General features: G+C 39.7%; 1 protein-coding gene across 1 annotated transcript in view; it reads right to left on the bottom strand.

The window, feature by feature from the left end:
* MALRD1 (MAM and LDL receptor class A domain containing 1) overlaps window positions 1–22,653 on the bottom strand; it is a 439,697-nt gene that overhangs the window by 126,995 nt on the left and 290,049 nt on the right. Inside the window, exon 30 of the mRNA XM_075922485.1 lies at window positions 2,001–2,129. Coding sequence (XP_075778600.1) covers window positions 2,001–2,129 — 129 coding nt within the window. The remainder of the gene's footprint in view (window positions 1–2,000; window positions 2,130–22,653) is intronic.

The raw sequence follows: 22,653 nt of genomic DNA, 5'->3' as shown, positions 1-22,653 counted from the left end.
CTTCAGCATATCTACCTCTCCCCCTAATAGAGGGTATGTCTACACTTACAGCCTAATTTGAACCAAGGCTGCAAATGTAGGCATTCGGAATTGCAAATGAAGCCCAGGATTTAAATATCCCGCGCTTGATTTGCAAGTTCCCAGCCGGTCACCATTTTTTAAACTTACAAGCCCGAACTAACTGCCCACATCTACAAGTGGCAGGGAAACGGTCGTTCAAAATAAAGCCTTATTCCAAACTACCTGTTAAACCTCATTGTAGGAGGAATAACAGGTAGTTCGGAATAAGGCTTTATTTCAAATGCCCATTTACCTGCCGCATGTAGACACGGGCAGTTAGTTCGGGCTTGTAAGTTTAAAAAAAAAATGGTGCCCGCCTGGGAACATGCAAATCAAGCATGCGATATTTAATTCCTGGGCTTTTTTTGCAGTTCTGAATGCCTACATTTGCAGCCTTAGTTCAAATTAGGCTGTGAGTGTAGACGTACTGTTAGTGTCATTCGCAAATTTGCTGAGTATGCAATCCATCCCCTCATTCAGGTCATTAATAAAGATGTTGGACAAAACCAGTCCAAGATCAGATCCTCCACTAGAAACTGACCGCCAACCTGACATAGAGCCATTGATTACTACCTGTTGGGCCCGACAATGTAGCCAGCTTTCTATCCCTCTTACAATCGACGTATCCAATCCATATTCCCTTAACTTGCGGGCAAGAATATTGTAGGAGACCGTATCAAAAGCTTTGCTAAAGTCAAGGTATATCACATCCACTGAATTTCCCATATCCACAGAGCCAGTTACCTCATCATAGAAGCTAATCAGATTGTTCAGGCATGACTTGCCCTTCATGAATCCATGTTGACTATTCCTGATCACTTTCCCCTCTTCCAACTGCTTCAAAATGGATTCCTTGAGGAACCCCTCCATGATTTTTCTGGGGACTGAGGTATGGCTGACTGGTCTGTAGTTCCCTGGATTGTCCTTCCCTTTTTTAAAGATGGGCACTACATTTGCCTTTTTTCCAATCATTCGGGATCTCTCCCAATCTCCACGAGTTTTCAAAGATAATGGCCAAAGGCTCCACAATGACATTTGCGCCAACTCCCTCAGAACTCTTGGATGCATTAAATCTGAGAGATGACAGAATGAGGCGCAGTTTCTCAAGTTGCAGTGGGGGAACTCTAGGTTGGATATTAGGAAAAACTATTTTACTAAAAGGGTCGCGAAACACTGGAATGGATTACCTCAGGAGGTGGTGAAATGTCCATCCATAGAGGTTTTTATATCCTGTCTTGACAAAACCATGGCTGGGATTATTTATTTGGGGTTGGTCCTTCTTTGGGCAGGGTGTTGGGTTCAATGACCTTCTGAGGTCTCTTCCACCCCTATGATTCTATTAATATATTTTCCAGAATGACATTATTTGTACCTTTGAGCACAATACAGATTCTCAGTGAACACTTTTTGTGGCATCCATAATTCCTATATATAGGATTTCACATTGTGGCAATCTGTTCTTTGAGCCTTGTCTAACATGACCATAAGGCCACCATACGTGAGGGCAAAATCTATATTTGTTGTTTAAGATACAGTTGATGCATTATCTTTCCTCTATGTATCAAGAGTGATTTCTGTGGTAATTTCACATGTGCACCATAGCAGAATTTGGCCCTATAGATTCAAGATTAGGAAACAGACTGATAGCCAGGATTAAATAAATGGCTTAAACCATTCTGTCCTCTTCCACTTAAAAATAGTTCTAGTCTGGAAAGTGTCTGCAAAAATGGCATTGGAGGCAGGATGGAGAGAGAGGTAAGGACTCCATGTGCACTGCATATGAACATGTAAAACTTTGTGTGATGGGAGAGGCAGAAAGAAGGCAGCATGCTAATATTCCCTCCTCCTGAGCAGCTGTTCAAATCCATCTAAACCAGTATACAGTATTTAAGATTAAATTTTTAATTTGAGTTTATGTTAATATATAAAGATGTACTTACTGCAATCAGCTTCATCTGACAGGTCCTTGCAGTCTGGTTTGTAGTCACAAACAAGGTGAGATTCAATACAGTCCTTATTCCAACACACAAAATCAGAGAGTGCTGGGCATTCTCTAGGACTCTCTCCAACTGAAACCAACAGGACACTTAAATCAATACTTTAATTAAATCAAAGCATGACCTCTTTGATTTGTTTATCCATTATACACTATCGCTTTGCTGATTTACTGCTTCCAACAGATGTTATTCAATCCCACTCTCTCTTAATAATGTCTTGTGCCTGCCTAGACTGCTATATTGGTGGTACTCAAAGCTCTCAGGATGCAATGTTTGGTGGATAGGAATTCATTTCCACATCAGCAACACTCTTTTCCTAATTTATTTGTTGTGTGATACCTGTGCATGCAATTCAATTTGCTAGAAACTGTTATAAAGAGTACAGGGCAAAGGATTAAACCTGATCTCAATATGTGCTAGAACTTGGAAATTGCCTGAAATTATCACTATGCTACTTTCATACAGTGCATAGCTTTCAGAAGTGTTGCAAGTCATTTAACTGTGTGAGATTTTTCAGTGTGTGCCAGAGAAACCAATTGCAGGAAACGTGCAGGCTGCATGGGGATTCATCTTAAACTACTTAAAATGAAGATTCATTTTACCAGAACAACTTTTCAATCACTCTTCAATCTGGGTAAAATAGCAGAGACGTGTGAATGGGAATGAATGAATGAATAAGTTGCAGCATGACACCCAAAGAATGAGCCAAGACCAGAGAGCTCTTGGATTCAGTCCTCAGAGATCTGTCAGGCTTAAGATACGGATGTAAATGTTCATCAAGTGGCTCAGTGAACTGGCCACATAACTCCAATTAGCATTAATAGGAGCTGTGCTGATAACCCAAAGCACCACATTTAAAATGCATTCCTACAAGTTTGAGATTATTTTTTCTCCCCATGCCTCAAGCTGTTCAGTGATACACACAGGAGAATGTGCTTTGACTGTACTCCCTGTAATTTGTTATATAGCTCCTTCAAACATGACTGAAGTGGGATTCATCATCAGCTACAGTTCTGGGCAAAACAACTTCAGGTGTGTAAAGGTCTAAACCCAACATTTTTAAGAGAGTTTGTTGATTCTGTATGCCTCTCAAAACATGGATAGCACGGCTTCAGATGGCTAACATCCGATAGTCAGTAGCAGACCCACAAGCTCTCCTAGAAGCCAAAATGAGAAAGCAAAATTAAATCCTACTCCCACAGAGCATATGAACAGGAGATATTCAAAAATACATGAGATGTAACTCAGATCCTTACAGCATATAATTCAAAGGGAGTTCAATTACCGGGATACTAAAATATAGCACTGACTGAGGCAACTCTTCATATACTATACCATAAGAACCTATGAATAGTATTGGCCCTTAAATCCAAAGATCTCAAAATTTGTAATGAACAATAATAAGTAAATAATAATAATTAATAATAATAAAATAAAAAATTAAGCAGTTTTACAGATTAGGAAATTGAGACACAGAATGTTTAAGTGATATTCTTAAGGGTATCAGGGACTCAAGTGACTTAATAGAAACAGAAATAGAACCCAGGTTTTCAAAATACCATATATTTTCTTTAAAAGATAAGGTAGTTGAGGTAATAGCTCTTCCATCAGCCCTGTATAAGATCAAAATCCTATCTCTTTCACTAATAGAATTGGTCCAGTAAAAGATACTCTCTCATCCATTTTGTCTTGCTAATACCTTAGAACCAGCATGGCTACAACAACACTGCAATATATTTCTTAACTAATTTAAAAATTAAAAATATCTCTGGCAGTTAACTGGGAACTGTTAAGTTGAGCTGTTATGAAGACTGGATGAACTACCCAAACTGCACAGCTGAATAGATGTACTTATTGGAAAATTTGGGTCTGGATTCAAAACATTGTGGCTTGGACTCTTCTGGAGTAAGGGCTATTGTAATCTTGAGTGGGCTAGACTTCACTGCCCTTCTCCAGTTTTAAAGAAACCACCACTTCCACTGCAGTACTGGAGACCCAGAGATTAGTCTGTAAGGAATTTCAGCAAGGATGGCACAGTGTCAGCCTCACTACATTCAAGTTCCAAAAGAATGAATTTAATTAAATAACTTTATAAAACTTTATGAAGACACAAATAATCTAATTCTTACAACAGAACACAGCTATTTTATACCCCACAAATAATATCTATAATTACAATAAACATAAGTAAAGAGAAAACTAAAAGTGAAATTTGAACAGTTCAGTCCACACAGACACAGTAAGAAAAGACTGAAAGGTCCCAAGAGCTTAGATTTGGTTCACCAAAGTCTCAGTTTGTGCCTCTGACATCAAATCTGCACCATATGCTGAGTTTTAAGTCTCTCCCCACTTGCTTGTAAGGAATCGTCAGTTGGAGTCCTGGCAGACTGTTCCTCTGCTATGGTCACTGCTAGGCAGCCAGCTCACTGATTACTAGTTAGTTAGCTCACAAGTGAACAGACTTAAAGAAACCCTGCTGCAGAGTGAGGAACAGCAGCCAGTTCTCTGCTTCTGGCTTAACTTCATCCAGCTCACACTGGACATAGAAAAGCATCTGCCCTACCTGCTTACTCATGAAGTCTGACCCCAAACTACTGGACCCAATTCCAGAAGCTTCTGGGTGGAGTGCTGAATCAGCCCAGCAACAGTAACACTCAACTCACTCCCACAGGGGTCTCTTAAAGAGCTTCCTATTAAGTGCATGGGTTACATTCTCCCCTGCTTAAATCACTGCCATCCTGGCAGTGCACCTGAGTCACAATCCAAAATATCCTGCTTCTGTTATTCTGCACAGGCAAGTAATGAGGACAGGTATGTACGATAGGCTTGTATCAACTGAGTCTGTTGTTTTTAGAATAGTGGGGAAGTCAAGAACATAATCATTGTACTTAACAGGACGAGTTCTAATTCTACCAGTTCTGCGAGGTTCCACTGGTGCTTCGGCAGTGGTTGGAGCAACAGAAGGATTCACACTGTCTTTTGTGGAGACCATATCTGGTGAATTTTCCCCATATTGTGTCTCTTCCACTTCAGTTTGGATCAAACTCTCTTACCAGAGGGTTAAGATCGGACTCCTAGATCAAATCAAGTATGGATTCATCTTCGTTCTCCATCTGAGTGACCACTTCAGTAATTTTCTGTCTAGTTCTGCTACTCACAGGGGTCTCCAACTGATTGTCTTCTATTGATTCACGAGCAGAAATATATCCACATGGTCTTGACATGTCCTAATGAAGAATTTGAATGGGAACATCTCTAGATTCTGTCTGTACCTTATAAACAGGGATATTGTCTTTTATCTGCTCTAGTACCACATGTATTACTGACTCCCATCTATCTGCAAGCTTCTGCTTTCCTCTAAGACTCAGGTTGTGTACTAGAACTCTATCTCCTGGTTCTATGGTTGACATAATTACTTTGGCATCCCATCATAATTTGTTGGCTAATTGGCTTTTTTCACTTTCTTTAGCAGCTAGGTCATATGCATAACGAAGCCTACATCATAAATCTCTTACATATTCCTGATGAGTTATTTCTTGCCTTCTGGCTTTAATCCCAAAACACTAATCAATACGTAGTATGGGTTGCCTCCCAAACATCAAAAAATATGGGGCATGTCCTGTTGTATCATTCTGGTACAGTTATATGCATGAACTATGGTTTGACATACTTCCTCCAGTTGGTTTTCTTAGGCTTTTCTAGAGTACTTAACATATGTAGTAAAGTACGGTTAAACCTCTCCACTGGATTCCCTCTTGGGTGATAAGGAGTTGTATGTGATTTTACTCCAGCAATATTACTTAACTCAATAATCAATTCTGATTAAAAGTTGGAACTCTGATCACTGTGAATTCATCGAGGAAACCCACAGTGAAAGATAAAATTCTCCCAGAGCACACTTGCTACAGTTTTGACTGGCTGATCTTTCGTTGGATAAGCCTGAGCATATTTAGTGAAGTGATCAGTTACCACAAGAATATTCTTAATGTCCGAAGCATCTAGCTTTAATATTAAAAAGTCTATGCATACCAGTTCCATAGAAGCATATACTTTAATGTTCACTAGCTCAGCAGCTTTTTCCACTCGAGCTTTTCTTCTAATACAGCGCTCACACTCTTGACATTTCCTTTCTACTACCTTGGTCATTCTAGGCCAATAAAATCAGTCTGTAGCTAATTCCAGAGTTCTTTAAGTCCCAAGATGACCCATCATGGATACATTCTAATGCTCAATCCTGATGTGTGTAGGAGATTACTAGCTGGTCTATATCCTCTCCTCTCCTCTGGACTTTCCGAAACAAGACCCCATTTGAAAGGAAAAGCTTGGGCCATTCCCATAAATATAACAGTGTCTCATATTCTTCTTTCTTTTCCTCCTCTTGCTTGGGTCTATATCCTGCCTCAAGGAAGTGAATCACATGGGATATATATCTGTCACGTTGCTGTAAGACTTTCCAATCAATAGAAACTGAATCTGAAGGACTTAGACTTCCTGGCCAAGGATCTGGATGCTGAAACTCTGGTGGTAGGCTTTCTGCAGTACTAGGCAAGGTTTCTACAAAATTTGGAGCAACAATTACTAATCTTTCTCCTCTGGCTTCCAAATTTCTCTCATGAGATGTGTGGAGTACTACATGAACTCTCATAACAGCTTTGCAGATCTCTTTATCCCACTCATCCCATTCATCTGAACTAGATTGAATTCAAGAGAACATTTAAACAATTATTTCTGTCTGTGCTATGTCATCTTCATCTATCCCTGGGATATCATGTGGCTGCTAAGAAAGACCATCAGCATCAACATTAGCTTTGTCGGATTTATAAACGATGTCAAAATTATATAAGGACAAGGCTGCCACCCATCTATGGCCAGTTGCATCCAATTTTGCAGTCTTCAGGGTGTAAGTAAGATGGTTGTTATCTGTCATTACTTTAAATTGAGCTCCAAGAAATCATGGAACTTATCACAAACCACACCACTTCAAGGCTAGAAATTCTAACTTGTGAACTGGATAATTACATTCACTATTGCTCAATCCCCTACTGGCATAAGCAATAATTCATGCCTTTATATCCTGTATTTGATACAAAGCTGCACCTAACCCAGTAGTACTGGCATCTGTATGAAGAATATATGGTAGCTTCCAATTAGCAAACCCAAGGACTGGAGCAGTAATCAATTTTTGTTGAGAGGTTTCCAAGGCCTCTTGACAAACTGCATCCCATCTGCTCTCAAGTGACTGTCTTCTGTTCCATCTACTTACTTTAGGAGCACTAGCAAGAAAAGAATTCAAAGGTTTTTCAATGATAGAATACTTCTCTACAAATCTTTGGTAATAACCCGCAAATCCTAAGAATCTACGAAGTTCTCTGAGGGTAGTTGGAACTTGCCAACTGATGATAGCATCAGTTTTCTCTTTATCTGGACAGATCCCATCTTGAGAAATAATATGACCCAGATATTTCACTGAATTTTGAAATAATTTGCACTTTGATGGTGCAATATTTAAACCATATTCCTGAAGTCTTTTCAAAACTTTTAGGAGATGTTCCTCATGTTCTTCCAAAGTGGCTGAAAATATTAAGTCATCCAAGAATGCCACAACTTCTGTTAGATTCAAACCAGACATAAAACGTTCCATCATTCACTGTAAGGTAGCTGGAGTGTTAGTCAACCCTTGAGGCATCATCTTGAATTGCCAGTTACCAAATGGCGTAGTGAAGGCGGTCTTTGGACAGTCACTAGGCTCCACTGGGACTTGGTAGTATCCACTCTTTAGATCCAATACAGAAAACCATTTTGATCCTGCAAATAAAGCAAAAGTTTCTTCTATCCTCAGTAATGGATAGGCATCCTTTCTGGTAATGCTGTTCAATTTCCTATAATCCACCACTATCCTAAGAGCGCCGGTCTTCTTACGCACCAGCACCATAGGTGATGCATATGGGCTACAGGTTTCCACCAACTCACATAGATGTTGACCTAGATCTTCAAAATCTGAAGGTGAAACCCTTCTAGTTCTTTCTTTAAAAGGTACATTATTTGTAAGCTCAATTCAGTGTGTCACTCCTGAAACTCTTCCAAAGTCTAGGTCATGAACAGCAAAAGTCTTATAAAGCTTCTTTACTAATAATTTCAGCAATTCTCTTCTCCGCAGCACTAAGAGGGGATCCTTCAAAGTCAAGTTGCAGTATGATACTGTCTCTCTCTTTAGTTGTAGCTGCTGAAATCTGAGTTGGCCCTGGCTTTATCCACTCTACTGCTTGTTCCTTTGCAAAGACGGTGTTAGGTTTCAATATAACATCCTTCTTTGTTCGGTTTTTGACCTGTACTCCTATTCTCATATTGGAGCCAGTGACTTGAACAAATTGAGAGGGAACTACTAGCCCACCAGATGCAAGTGCTGCACTTGGATCTTCCAGCATTACAGCAGTCTCTAATTTACCCATAGCAAATTTCAGAATTCCTGGCATTGTTTTGGATGTGCCAGGTGGAATTTGCACTGACCTTCTTTCTCTTAAGACCACTTCAATCTCTTCATCAGCTTCTTTTTGTAACCTTTGACTGAATAAAAATTGATTATAAGTTTCAGCCCACTCATCTGGTAATGAAATCTTCCTTAAGAATTCAGGACCCCATATTTTCTTAGTCTTCCACAGGATGTTTCAACACATTGGTGAGTATGAGTGCTGACACTTGTTGATTCATACGTTGATCTGGACATACCAAGGCTAGTACCTCATGTTGTTTGTCACTCCCACAGATGAACTTTGGAAATCGTATCTTCAAAGTTATATATCCCAGGTATGGAACCAATTACCATCCAGCCCCTTCTATCTGAAGTACACTGCTAACTAACTGTAACTTTTGATGAGATAAATGCTCATAATAGAAAGTTTCACATATGCATGTCACTTGAGAAACAGTATCTATTAGGTACTCTTTACTCCATCTAGGTGAACATAGCCATGACAAGCAGGTCTAACTAACTGCCGGATGGCCTCACTGACATTCATTTGGGTAGCCTCAGTCTCTTGAACCCACTGACTAGTGACTTGGCTCTGAGAAGTGTTAGTTTCTTAAGTGCATGCGTTATACTAACATAAAAACCATTTTCCCCAAGAAGCTCTGTGAACTGTGTATACTAAATTCTCCAACATGAGAGATGCCTTAAATTAACTTAAATATATTAAATGTAATTAATTTTAATGTAAATTAAATTTACATTAATTTAGTAGCATTTTCTAAACCTTAATTTATTATTCCTACAAATATTACATTTTTACTTCCATTTTGTCAACAGTAATTTTCAACCAATTTTTCAGACCCTATTGTAAAATTACAATAGAACTGTGAGCTCATGGAAAGCAAAGAATTTAGTTGCTTCTGACTAAAGGCTAGTCAGATTTATAAAAATGCCATAGGAAGTATGAAGAAGAAAAATACTCTATATCCAAGTGTAGTTTTGCCATACAATTAGGGCTAAATGACACAACAGATCTTCCCAAAGTAATATTTCACAATGAGATACAACCCCAAATGTCCATTTAAGCAGGAAATATTGGATTATACGCTATCTTTACTGCAAGGTATAGAGGATAATTAATTGTGGCAAGGAGAGATGAGAAAGTGTCTTGTGGTTAAAGTTCTGGACAAGGTACAAGTTCTACCTTACCCATAGATTTCTCTGTGATTTAGTCAAATGACTTAATTTCTGTGCTTCAGCTTCCTACCTGAAAAATGGGGATAAACATTTCATTTCTCTTATCCTCTGTCTGAGAGACCTATTTAGGTTGTAAGCTAAGCTCTTTGAGACTTAGTACTATGTATCTGTACAGTCCCAAGCTCCAGTCTTAGTTGGACAAGTAGTAAATGGTGAACACACACCATGAGTGGAAGAACAGCAACCATATTGTATTGTTTGTCCTGGTCCTCAAAGCCCAGTGAAGCTTCTTTTCAGAATCATGGCTCTAAGGCAGATGACATGGAGCCAGAAGTAGAAGATGAGACATAAATCTATACAACATGCTTCCATTAGATAAAAGTGTATTTCCTATTGAAAATTCATGTGGGAATCACGGTAGGTAATATCTTCTGCTTCAGAACAAACCCTCCTTCTTCCTTTTGCCCCCTCATGAAGAATTCTGCAGCAGTTTCTTGCAAAGACTGCATAATAGCATTGTCCCAGAGACCAATATGTCTGTTTTTTTTATTTTAGAGAAAATTATGATGTAATCATATCATATAACAACACTTATTCCAGTTCACTAGTGTTTTGGTAGGATGTCAAATACCAGCTACTAATGCTGGACATTTTAAAATCAAAAGGTCCAGAAAATTTGAATCCAAGAGTTTTAAAAGAGTTGGCAAATGAGCTTGCAGGACCATTAATGATGATTTCAAAATGTCTCAGAACACTAAGAAAATTCCAGAGGACTAAAAGAAAACTAATATTGTCATAATATTTAAAAAGGATACGTAAAATGACCTGGATAATTACGGTCCTGTCAGTCTGACATCAGTTGTGAGCAAATTAATGGATCAGCTTATACTCAATGAAGACCCAATTAAGAAAGAATTATAGAAGGATAACTTCATTAATCCCCAATAAACATTGATTTATGAAAAACAGATCCAGTCACTCTAATTTGGCATCTTTTTTCCTTAGAGTAAATATTTGATTGATAAAAGGTAATAGCGTGGATGTAATGAACATGGTCTTCTGTAAATCATTTGACTTAGTAGCAACATTTTTATAAAAATCTAGCAGATGTACCAAGTATTGATTGGGTCTTTAACTGAAGATTATTTAAAAATAAATGAAAATCGTAAATGATTTATTTTCAAGGACAGTATTTTTTCAAAATGAAGGCTAGAGTGAGGATTGAGGTGTAAGGAGAGGCAGGGGTGACTTAGGGCTTAGGGCAGAGGGTCTGAGGGCCTCAGGGCAGGGGGAAGGAGGTGTGAGTGCAGAAGTGAAGACAGGTGAGAGGTGCAGGGATCAGGGCAGGGGGCTCAGGAAAGGGTACTGACTGGGGCCAACAATTTATCGAGGTTTGTGGAATATTCCACAGCCATGACATTTTCAAAATCAAGATTAGATTTTTTAAAGTATATTCTCTAGGAATTAGTTTGGTGAAGTTCTGTGGACTGGTTTATGCAGCAGGTCAGACTTGATCATACTGGTCCTGTCTGGCCTTGGAAACATGGCAGCTGTTGATGAATGTTCAGCAACACAATTTTGGATAAGTTGCAAGAAGAATTCTGACACATCAGGGAGGATGCAAATTCCCATAATTAGAATTCATGCAGGGCATTAAAATACCATCATAAAATACATGTTGGGAACTACAATTGCAATTTGTACTGAATACCTTAATTTTATGACTCATCCGTTGCTCAGAAACCTTGGAATTGTGTGTCCGTCAGTAGCCATAAACATGTCATCCCTTTGAATTTACAAGTTACCACTGAAAGCCAGCTGCTGCTACAGTTTACAGACATGTCAACCACAGCTAATGATCAACGGCTTTGAAAGCAGTTGATAAATATGAGAATAGCAGCCCGAACACCTGAGCTTCATTGGTTCCTAAGAGAAGATTATCTATCAGAGCAGTCCCTGTGACATAGTCAGATGCTGGGATGGAGGCATCTTGCTCTTCTTGAAGTTTGCTACAAACCCATGTGGAATATAGCAGGGCCAATGATTTTTACCCTACCTTTGTAACCTTCTGAAAAGACAAAGCTTTCAGTAGCCTGTTGTCTAACTACAATCAGATGGACACATTCCTGTGATGGATAGCAAAGCCTGGAAAGAATCAGGGGGCTCAGGAAAGGCTGAACAAAAGTGCTGTGAAGTGCTCTCCATCCAGAAAGGCCTGTCACAGAAGTAAGCCATGTCACAACTAAGGCTTCTCAATCTCTTGAGCATTATATAGAATGACACATAACCCCTTGAGTGTTTTTTTTTCCTGTTCTAAATCCAGGCACTCTGCATTGGTGTCCCAAAAATGATGTTTTTCAATTCATGCTGAAATAATGCAAAAATGAAACCTATAGTATAAGTAGACTAGACCAAGATTATTCAGCTAAACCAATAGAATACATCCCATGGATATTTAATTCTTTTAATACCATTTCTGTTTAAACAAAGTAGGAATTTTTAGTCTGGGCACAAGCTGTCATTTTAATTTGCTTTCAAAGTAGCAATAATGATTAAACCCTATTTTGAGCTGCCAATTTCTGTTATTTAAATTAAATCTGAAGTATAAAAGTGCAAAAAGGTGTAGGTAACTTGTAAATGCTTTTTTTTCACGTTTTGTTACACATTTTTCAAACATGAGTGTCCAACTTTTTTAAAGAAAATGATTATTTTAAAAGTCTGGTCAGAAAATATTACTCACAGGAAAAGACCTTATTCACTAAGTTTCAGGCTAGAACAAATTAGAATGGGCCGGACATAAGCCACTGAAAAGTTGCATTAGAACTGAAACTTATCTATAATGTTACAGTGTCTTGGCAGCCTATAAAGTTAAGTTGGAATATATAGCAGGCATCACAGCACACTATTTACGTCAAGAATTTAGTTTACTTGCCCAGATTGTCAGCACAGTTTTCTACAAGCTCAGATCTGCACAAAAAACATCAAAACACTATTAGCGTGTCCATCAATAATGTTTCTCTCCGTGGATGACCTTCACAGTCTTCTGCAGGGACAGCTAGATAAAGCATTTTACAGATGCAAGCTAGAAATCATTTCAAATAAGGTTCTCTTCCAGTTCAGAAGCAGCAGGGAATTTTACCCAGTCCATGTGTCATACAGAAGAGCATGTTTAATTTGATGATATGCATTGACTCTGACATAAACCCTACACTTAACAAATTATATTGACTGCTAGCAGAGAATTTCTTCTGCGGGCACAAAAGCCCAGCAATATGGATTTCAAAGATGTTCATGGCCAGAGCAAGCATTTGGTGGCTAAGGCACACAAACAGCAAGAATCAAAGATGTTACCCTAGATCTGTCAATATATAAATGACTCTGGTTCAAGCAAGATAGGAGTTCAGAAAAGATTTTCTTCAACTCTCCTGTTTTTCCTCAGTTGCAGACAGCTGTGTGTCCACATACGCTCTGTAGGAACTTGTTAAATCTCAAAGAGGTATTCAGCCACACTGTGTAGGCTGTAGCTTTCCGCTCTCTGCAATTCACTGGCAGAGGTCATAATTTGGGTGGGAATGCAATAGGAGCCCCAGAGAGGATGAGGAGTTGAGGCATAACTGCAGCACTCCGGACCACAGAGTGGTCAGTAGATAGGTATTTTAGGAACTGTGCCTATTTCACTGACATTTGTCCTGTAAGAGCCATGTCAGGCCATTGTTTCAGTAATAATAAAAATGAAGCACACCAGCCATTGAATCGCTAGCACCATTCCCAATAGCCACAGATTTTTTTTTCTGAGAAGCATCTCATCTGAAAATTGTTCTTTCTGTGGCAATATATTCATTCACCAGTGCTGCTTGCACTAGGTGCGACATCACCGGCCAGGATGTGAAGCAGGGTGTTCACAGAGGAGTGACAATGGCTTAGTTACATGCTCCAATATTGAGACTCTCCTGCTTAGTGGGGCATGCTGGGTAACAAGAGATCAGTTGCTTTATATAGGATGCGTGTCTGAGTAGGATGCATACATTCCACAACAATACACTCTTGAAAAATTGCCCTCTAATAATGTTAGAATTTTTAACATATGCATCACAAGTGGAATGTGACAAACAAGAAACAGAGGATCTCGGGGGGGGGGGGGGGGGGGGAGAGGCAGGGGTAGGGACAGGCACACTGTGGAAGAAAAAGAAAGAAAGAAAGAAATCACTAGAGCCAACCTTTAATCGTCACAAGTGGAGTGGGGGAAAGAATAATAGTATCATGGCAGCCAGAGGCCTGGACATAGGAATAAAGCAGGGTACAGACAGTTTGTCCAGACATACAGTTTAATAGTCAATAATAAATTTTCACTAAGAAGGAAGAACATTTAATTACCTATCAGTGATAATATGAAGGTGAAGATAGATTATTTCCTGATAAATTGACATGAGCAAAAGAATATTAAAAAATGGTAAGGACAGTTTAACAGAAAGTGTTGCATCTCAACACAGAATGCTGGTTCTTGACTATGGATAGGTATCATCCATGACTCATGAGAACAAAATAGTCCACAGCACTTCTGAAAAACCAGCTGGAGGAAGCTTAACTAAGTTAACAAGTAGGTTAAACTGAAAGTATTGAACAACATCTCTTTAGAAGGGTTAAAATAAAATACAAATCAAGGGTAGAATCATATAGAAAGCAAATTTAAGAATGTGCAAAGAAGTAAGTATAAGAATAAAAGCAAGAGCCTTGTTCCCCCAATGAGTTTTGGTGGCAGAATGAGAATGTTTCAGAGGCTGTGAAGAAAAAGAAAAAATAGTTTAAACTTTGGCAGGGGATGCTCCAAAATCAGGATTTTTGGGAGTAAAGAGAAAAGACAAAAACGTAGTAAAGAAAGCCACTAAGGGCAAAGACATAAAAGGCAGCTATGCTTATCTTGGAAGGAGAGAGAGAGAGAGAAAGAAAGATATAGAGTGGCAAAGATCCTTAATATGAGAACTAAAGGCATTGCTGAGACAAAAGTAATTAAAGAGTAAATTGCAGGACCTATTAACAGCAGCTAGCTACCCAGACTATAAGAGTAAATGGATTGAAGTTCAAAAGTAAGATTTTTTTTATCTTCGAATACAGTTTCTTTTGAAGCTGAACACCAAGTACATCATCCTTCATATCAACAAACTGAATTCTACAACAGTCACATGAAACAAACAGAGAAAGTGAAAACAAAATCAAGCTCTATCTGCGGTCAAAGTGAGTTAAGCACCAAAACAACATTTCTCAAAGTCAGAATCTGTGACAAATACTCCCAGTTGTTTTCCTCACGGGGACACAGGAATCACAAAATGACGCAAAGACAGCCCCAAAGTGATATGGACTGCTCTAGGGCATTTTGTGTGTGCTCATAAAAAAAAATGACAGAGCTCTGAAGTATTTCAGAGATATGAAAGGCTTCTGTCTAGTGCAAAAGGAACCCTGTTGTGCTCTCTTAATCACTGTTTCGCTTCAAGCTGGTGTCTTTCTTTCTTTCTTAGAAGGACAGGCTATCAAATGAAGTTTTATTGCTAACTGAAAGACAAAAGCCAAGTAATGCAATACTTTAAAGCATTTAGCAAAAATGGATTTATGTTTTCAAATATGACTTTTAGATGTTTTTGAAATGATACTTGGGCAATTACAATGTTTATACCATACTAGATGATGTACCTGGCATTCCTCGGATCCTTAACTCAAATAATTTTTGTTTTTCTTCATTTAAATTATAGCTCTGGAATGGTGCTGGGAATGAGAGGTTCAGTATGCAGGCTGCCCCAGGGAGAGAGGAGAACCCCAGCCCTCTCATTGCAGCACCTTGGCGCCAAGTGAGAAGTGCCTGTTCATGACCACCACAGCTGCAGTGGGGACAGCTAGGGAAGAGGTGCATGTCCCCCTGGCTGGGGGACAGACACACAGACAGTCACCCTAAACAGACAAACTCTCTCAAATATATAGTAGATAGCTATCCCTTTCTCCACCCCTAACACCTGTTGCCCCAATGGGGTTATGGTTGTCCCAGTCCCCATCTCTGGTCCCGTACTGCCCCCCCTGTTGTCATTATACAGTATAGTTATCCCTGCTAGCAGAGCCTTCCCTTTCCATGTTATGAAAATCAATCACATTCCAGGCACATCCCATTGTCCTAGCAAAACCAAACCCTTATCTTGCTTTAAGATATGTTAAGAGGAAGCTTCACACCAAATTTGGTGGTCCTAACACTTTCTGCTTAGGAGGAGTTCTTGAACAGACAGACACACTCACAGACAGACAAATTATCTCAAATATAAGGAGATGAACTGTACAATAATTCTTTCACTACTGCAGAGTATATCTATGCCTTCTTTACAGCTGATTGCGCATACAGTAGTTGCTCTCTGTCACTGAGAAGTATCAAGACACAGGGCCAGGGCCCAACAGGGTTGTGGATTCGCTTCAAGACAGAGTTGATTAGGGATAGATAGTTGTTTTTATTAACCTCACTACGTGTCTACTATTACAGGCTCAATACTGCCAAATGGTTACATAGCTACAGCAAAGTAATACAAGTCAGCATAGGCAAAGCAATGCATAAAAGAGGAACAGGCACTTGGAAATGCTTGCGCTCTTTCAGGTCTGCGGGGAGTCCCGTTCCAGTAACCTCGCACCTGGCCGCAGTGGACATGGCTCTAGCTAGGGGGATTCAGGACACCCTTTGAGGTCTAGGTCCCTGTTGAGACTCAATAGGCATGGGGCTTCCTACACTAGTTATTCTACAGTTTACTGGGTGTTCACGTACCTGGCTCAACGCCATTCTTATCACTCTCATGGGCTGAGACTGAGGTCAAACTTTTTCACTGCTCAGTAGTTTCCCAGTTCATGGTTTAAAGCTGATCAAGCCCAGCTGTTGTTTAGGCTTGCAGAGTCACATGCTATGCTAAGCTGGGTATAGCAGGGGGAAACTTCCATCCCAGGCCTGCTAAGCTGCAGGACCCACGTATGACTTTTATTTGATAAGAGGAACAAAGTGGGAGAAAGCTAACTTGAGTTTCCCAAGAAGTGCTGTCCTTCAGTTACAGGTTTAACCTCTCTAATTTGCATTCTGTGGTCCAGCATGATATTAGTTAGCAGGATAGCCATTTATCACGAGTCTGGCCAACTTTCCCATGGTCCTGTAAAGTTTGTTCACAGCTTCCAGTCCTGGCTCTCTGTGTTCTGTGCTGTTATTTAGCTCTGATTTACCCCTAAATGTCTTCTTAAAGCCCAGCTAACAAAGAAAGTGCTGCTAATGCCGCTAACCATAAGCATAGTTTTTATGCTTTATCTACTTATTTCCCTGTGCCAATACAATAACATTGTGTAACAACACTAACACTTTGTTATGAAGAGAGCTGATATATCCTATAAAAGCCTACACCTATCCAAGAGCTATCAGTACAGTCAGATATTATTAAGCAGCAGTGCAAACATTGTTCCACTTATTTGCTACAATATTGACCTCCCGGGATTGAGCAAATTCTCTGGTTCAGCACCGGTCAGGTCCCAAGGGTGCCGGACTAGAGAGGTTGATCCTGTACTATATTTCTTGGCTTCACCAGGTTATACACAGTCTCTTTCGTTCCTTTGTTCCCATGGGCCTGGTTAGTGAAAGACACAAAGGGCAAGATGCTGTGAGATTCAGCAGGGAAATCATGGCTAAAGCTAAAAGGGGGCAGAGGATTTAAATCACTTTATTTACCCTCACAATTCTGGACTGCTCCAGGGTCCCAAGCATCCCCTAGTATATCTACAACTACAAAGGGAAGACAGCCTATTCCCAGCTGCCTATAGGCGGCATGGCTGCACAGAACCTATGCAGCAATGTGCAGCAGCCTTGCACCAACTCTTTGCACACCTTCTGTGCAAGGGCATTCCAGGAATCTCTGGAAGACAGTATCCAGTGGGGGATATTTTCCCCAACTGGATGCAAAGACTATAGAGTTCCTTTATAAAAGCACAAGGGACCCTTAGGGTTCTAGGCTACTGTTCCCTCTAGACTAGGTTTCTTCCGGGGGACCCTGTGGAGTTAAGCTCTATAGAGTGGTGGCCCTTCACAGCTTACTGATTGGTTGATGCTGGTATTTAAACCAGGAAGCAATTATGCCCCCATTCCAGACCTTGCTTGCTTTAGACTATGGAATCCAGATTCTGACCCTGGTTTGTCCATAACTTTCCTATTATTTCACTGTCTATAATCTGGTGCGTGATCTCGACATCCTGACCCAACTTGATCCCATCTGTGCTATCTGCCTGCCCCCTGGTGTGTGCCCGACATCCTGGCATCCTAACTCAGCTTACTCCTGTCCCCACTACTCATCTCCTAACCACAATTTAGCACAGTACACACAGGCAACCCCTGGCCTGGCTCTGACAGCCTTTATGCCACTCTGATCCAAGGTAGGCACATTAGAACATGGGTGAAAGCCCCCCTTAAGAGAACAAATGTATCATCATTGCATGATTGATATTAAGTCAGCGATACCAAAATGTTCCCAGATTTGTCAAAAATAACTTTTTTTCTCCTGTAACGATGAAAAATTAAAGATTCCCAATGATTCAATTCCAGTATTTTGTAAATTAACCCATCACTGTGGTACTTGAGAACAGTATAGGTGCTAATAAAATTCTCTCCAAAGGCCTAATCTAAAGCTTACTGAAATCAAAGGGAATCTTTCCATTGACTTCATGGAACTTTGGATCAGTTAATGATGTTATCTGAATCCTTTGAATCTCATATTTCAGAATAGCCTAACACAAGAGAAATGATAGAAAAAGAGCAAAGCATTCAGAAATGTTAAGCAATACCAAACGGGGAAGGAAAAAGAAACAGAAAGGGAATAAACTGATCGAAAACTATACAAATGTCTCATGCTTTATACTATGAAATACTAATATGCATCTAGAGAAGCTAAATGAACTGCAACTTTTATTTCTCTCTCTCCCTAGAAAACTACTATTTCTGCAGTGTTGTTCATATTATTTGTTATAAACTTTTGATCCTCTTGTATTCCCAAGGAGGGAGGACTAGCTTCTCAACTAACTATCAAGTTTTGCATGGTACAGAACTAAAAGTTCAAGTAATAAAGTTTAAGGATAGAATGGACTCTTGGATCACTTGGGGATATGTTTGCACTACCAAATTTTGTCAACATCACTTACATCAACACCCAAAAGTCAACAAAGCAAAAATCAGCCGGTGTTCAGACTTTCTTCCTCTATAGAAAGATCATGTCCCACTGGGGACACCTGTGAGCAATGAAGTGTGGGTATGTAGCCCACAGAGCAGTGTTGACGAAAGGCAGAGGTGATCCCTCCGAGTTCTTCAACAGCCTCCTCAGCTTTTGGGAGCAGCTCCGTAAGCTCTCAGAGCTGAGGAATTTCAAAGCAGCACAGCAGTCTATCTCCCTTCCCTCTGCAGCTCTTTGTTCCCCAAACTGAGCAGATCACAGCTATCAGCTACTTCTGGGAGCTCTGAAAGGGGAGGGGTACATGCTGCAGGGCAGCAAATACTGAGCAGAACAATTACGAAAGGCATTGTGAGATACTGATGAAAGCCAGTTCCGCCTACACTGGCGCTTTGTGCAAAATAAAAGAAGGGGAAAGAAAAAAAACTCATATAGGGGTGTTTGATTTTTCTGCCAAAACTGGGCATTTTTCCTGGCAAAAGTCACATTGCATTCTGTATGCTCTGACAGTTTTGTCACCAAAAGGCAGTTTGTCACCAAAAGGTAGTCCACATACCCAGATGAACCTATCAAATGACATGTCCCACATGACACAAATAAAAGTAAAAAGCCCCCAAGAACCTTGCCAGTCTGACTTGAGGGAAAATTCCCTATTAGCCCCAGAGAAGTAAAGTGGTGGCCTATATTTATAAGATCAAAAGTTGGACTAAGCAGCCAAACACTGGGGTAGCCACAGTCTTATGGAGCCATATGTTTAGGCTGGATTTTACACCAGAACAGGTTTTCCTCTCATCACTTTCAAAGCTTCCTTCTTCTGAGGTTATTTCCATATTTTCACCTTTCATGCATGCATAAGCAGGAAGTGAGGAGAAACAAAACTGATAAAAATATTAAAAAGTGAAACAAACATTTTTAAACCTCCTGGACATTTTAGATCAAATCTGCTTTGGGCAAGTGATTTAGTCAGCCATAATTATAAATTAAGCTATTTACCCTTCTCTACTAGGTCATAGTTCCCATCATTGTTTTTTTTTAAACTGGATATAATTCTAGAACCATTACAAGAGCATCAGAATGGAGCTGAGAATGCCGGTGAATCTCCTTAAAGATAGAAAAAAAGCTTTGTAAAATATGGTTCCAAAAAGGCAGTTCATAAAAGCCATTGGAACTGAATAGTTCATTTCTTTTTCCTGTGTTTTCACAAGACTCATTTAACAGACCATGAAAGCCGAAATGAATTAGCTAATCATTCAGCAGATGAATAAGATGGATCATTCCTTTCACTTTCCTGGACATTTCATTACATTTGAATTTATAATTATTGTTATTATCTGTGTTCTTAATACTGCCTTGTGATAATAATTTGTGCCCAAGTCACATCATCTGGTTTACTGAGGTATGTTTTAAGGTTGATATTCTCACCTCTTGCATCATGCTGAAGTAGAACTAGATTTTTTTTTAATTTATCACAGGCAGTGAGTCTTCCACTACTTTAAATACAAAATCCAGACCTATGACAATAGCACTTCTGTTATCTTGCATGTTTGATTTCAGCCTGCTGTTATGTGATGGCAAATTATCAGCACTAAGCCCGTCTCTTGCATTTCAGATCAACAATATGCTTTTTGTGGGGACTGGGAGTGGTCCAAAACTACAACTTCTTTCCCGAAACTTTTAGGGGAAGTTACAAGATGGACATAATGAAAAGAATAGAAGTTAGAAAAAAACAAAAGCAATCTATGGACATTATTTTGTACCTCTGTTTTTTCCAATTACTATAGGTCTGCAAATAACAAACACAATGTATGTACAATAATAAGAGTGAACACTTTTTAAAATTTGTAAATTTACTCTAGCTCTTTTAGGACAATTGGGTGGTTTTTCAGTAAGAATTATAGTACATAAATCTGCAAATTAGAAAAAAAATCAAGTCTGGAACCTATCAAACATTTCCTCTTTAAAAACAACTTTTTGCATGCAATTTGTTTCTAGCTCTCAGACCAGACACCAATGCCATTTCTCACAGACCTCACAGTCCTGGAATGCAAGACCGTTTGGCTGCATCTAGACTGGCAAGATTTTGCGCAAAAGCGGCTGCTTTTGAGCAAAAACTTGCCAGCTGTCTACACTGGCCGTTTGAATTTGCACAAGAACACTGATGATCTAATGTATTATTGTCAGTGTTCTTGTGCAAATACACTGACGCTCCCGCTCAGGAAAAAGCCCTCTTGTACAAATGCTTTTGCGCAAGAGGGCCAGTGTAGACAGGTAAAAACTGTTTAGCGCAAAAAAGCCCCGATAGAGAAAATGGCCACCAGAGCTTTCTTGCACAAAACCACATCTAGATTTGGCACGGATGCTTTTGCGCAAAAGCACTTTTTACACAAAAGCATCCGTGCCAATCTAGACACTCTTTTCCACAAATGCTTTTAACGGAAAAACTTTTCTGTTAAAAGCATTTGCAGAAAATCATGCCAGTCTAGACGCACCCTTAAGCTGCAGCTTCCCTCAACTTTCATAGATGACAATAGAGTTTAGGGTACTCAGTCCTTGGAAGTTTGGCTCCCTCCAGCTGGTCAGCAATTGAAAACATAGCCATTTGCGTGCTCAGCTCAGATAAGCCCTGGCTATTAATTCTGCTGTAACCATTACCCAACATTTCCTCTCTGCAAAAGCAATGCTAATATATGCCCATACTCTGGAAAGCAACATTATTCCTGTTGGAAGCAGAAATGGGCAAGTAACCTGGAATACTGCAAATCCACTCCTGAAAGTAGAGAACATGTGGAGGAGCCCCACCTGGACATCTGGCACCTTAAAACACTGACTTCCACTGCCTTCTGATTATCTCAGTCTTACATTGCATCATGGACGCAGCTGCTGATTTGGTATTCTTAACTTTACTTAAGGCTTTTGTAGGCTGTTTTATTGATTTATTCCTCCATGCTATTTACAGTGGTTTGAATATCTTTTATATTGTACTGCAACCTGCAGGTCTCATAATTTACTGAGAATACAAATGTGACCACCTCTGCTCTTACCTTAGCAATTCTAGTTATGCTTCTTACTCAGAGCTCCCACATCTGCTTCCAGTGCTAGGTCATAAATCAATGAATTAGACAGGGAGAAAAGTCTGGTCTGTTTGCATGATAATAGTGCTCAAGAAGCTTTGTGCTTCTTTTAAGAACCATTTTCCTTAGCCAGACATCTCCAATAAGAAAACTACATACTGTACTTTGTGCTACAAAAACAGCTTAGACACAACATGCTTTCTGTAGTCCTGAGTGCCCCAGGCTAGGACCAGATGGGAAAGGTTGTTTTTGTGAATATGGCAAAATGCACTTTATTTGCCTGTTCTACAAAGGTACAGGAGCCAATTACAAACAAGTACAAGTAAGGGAAAGGCAGGCTTCTTTGTGATTGCATACTAAGATGAAGGTCAGAACCCCAGATGTATTAGGAAAATTAAAAAGCTTTTCCCAAACTGTAGCATGGAAGTGAACAAAATCATATTAATGGCTTGATCCAAATAGCCTGATTCAAAGGACATGAAAGCTAATGGAAAGAAGCCCGTTGATTTTTGATGAACATTAGATCAGGCCCTAATTCCACAGTGTAGTCAGGAAACTGGAATCAAGTTACATAAATATATCCCCCAGGATGGCACTAAACCTGCTCCCGTGGAGAATGCCACAGCCCAGAAGCTTCACTCAGTATA

The sequence above is a fragment of the Pelodiscus sinensis genome, chromosome 2 (genome assembly GCF_049634645.1).
Source record: "Pelodiscus sinensis isolate JC-2024 chromosome 2, ASM4963464v1, whole genome shotgun sequence".
Taxonomy (NCBI): domain Eukaryota; kingdom Metazoa; phylum Chordata; order Testudines; family Trionychidae; genus Pelodiscus; species Pelodiscus sinensis.
This window is presented reverse-complemented; position numbering and strand designations above follow the sequence as displayed.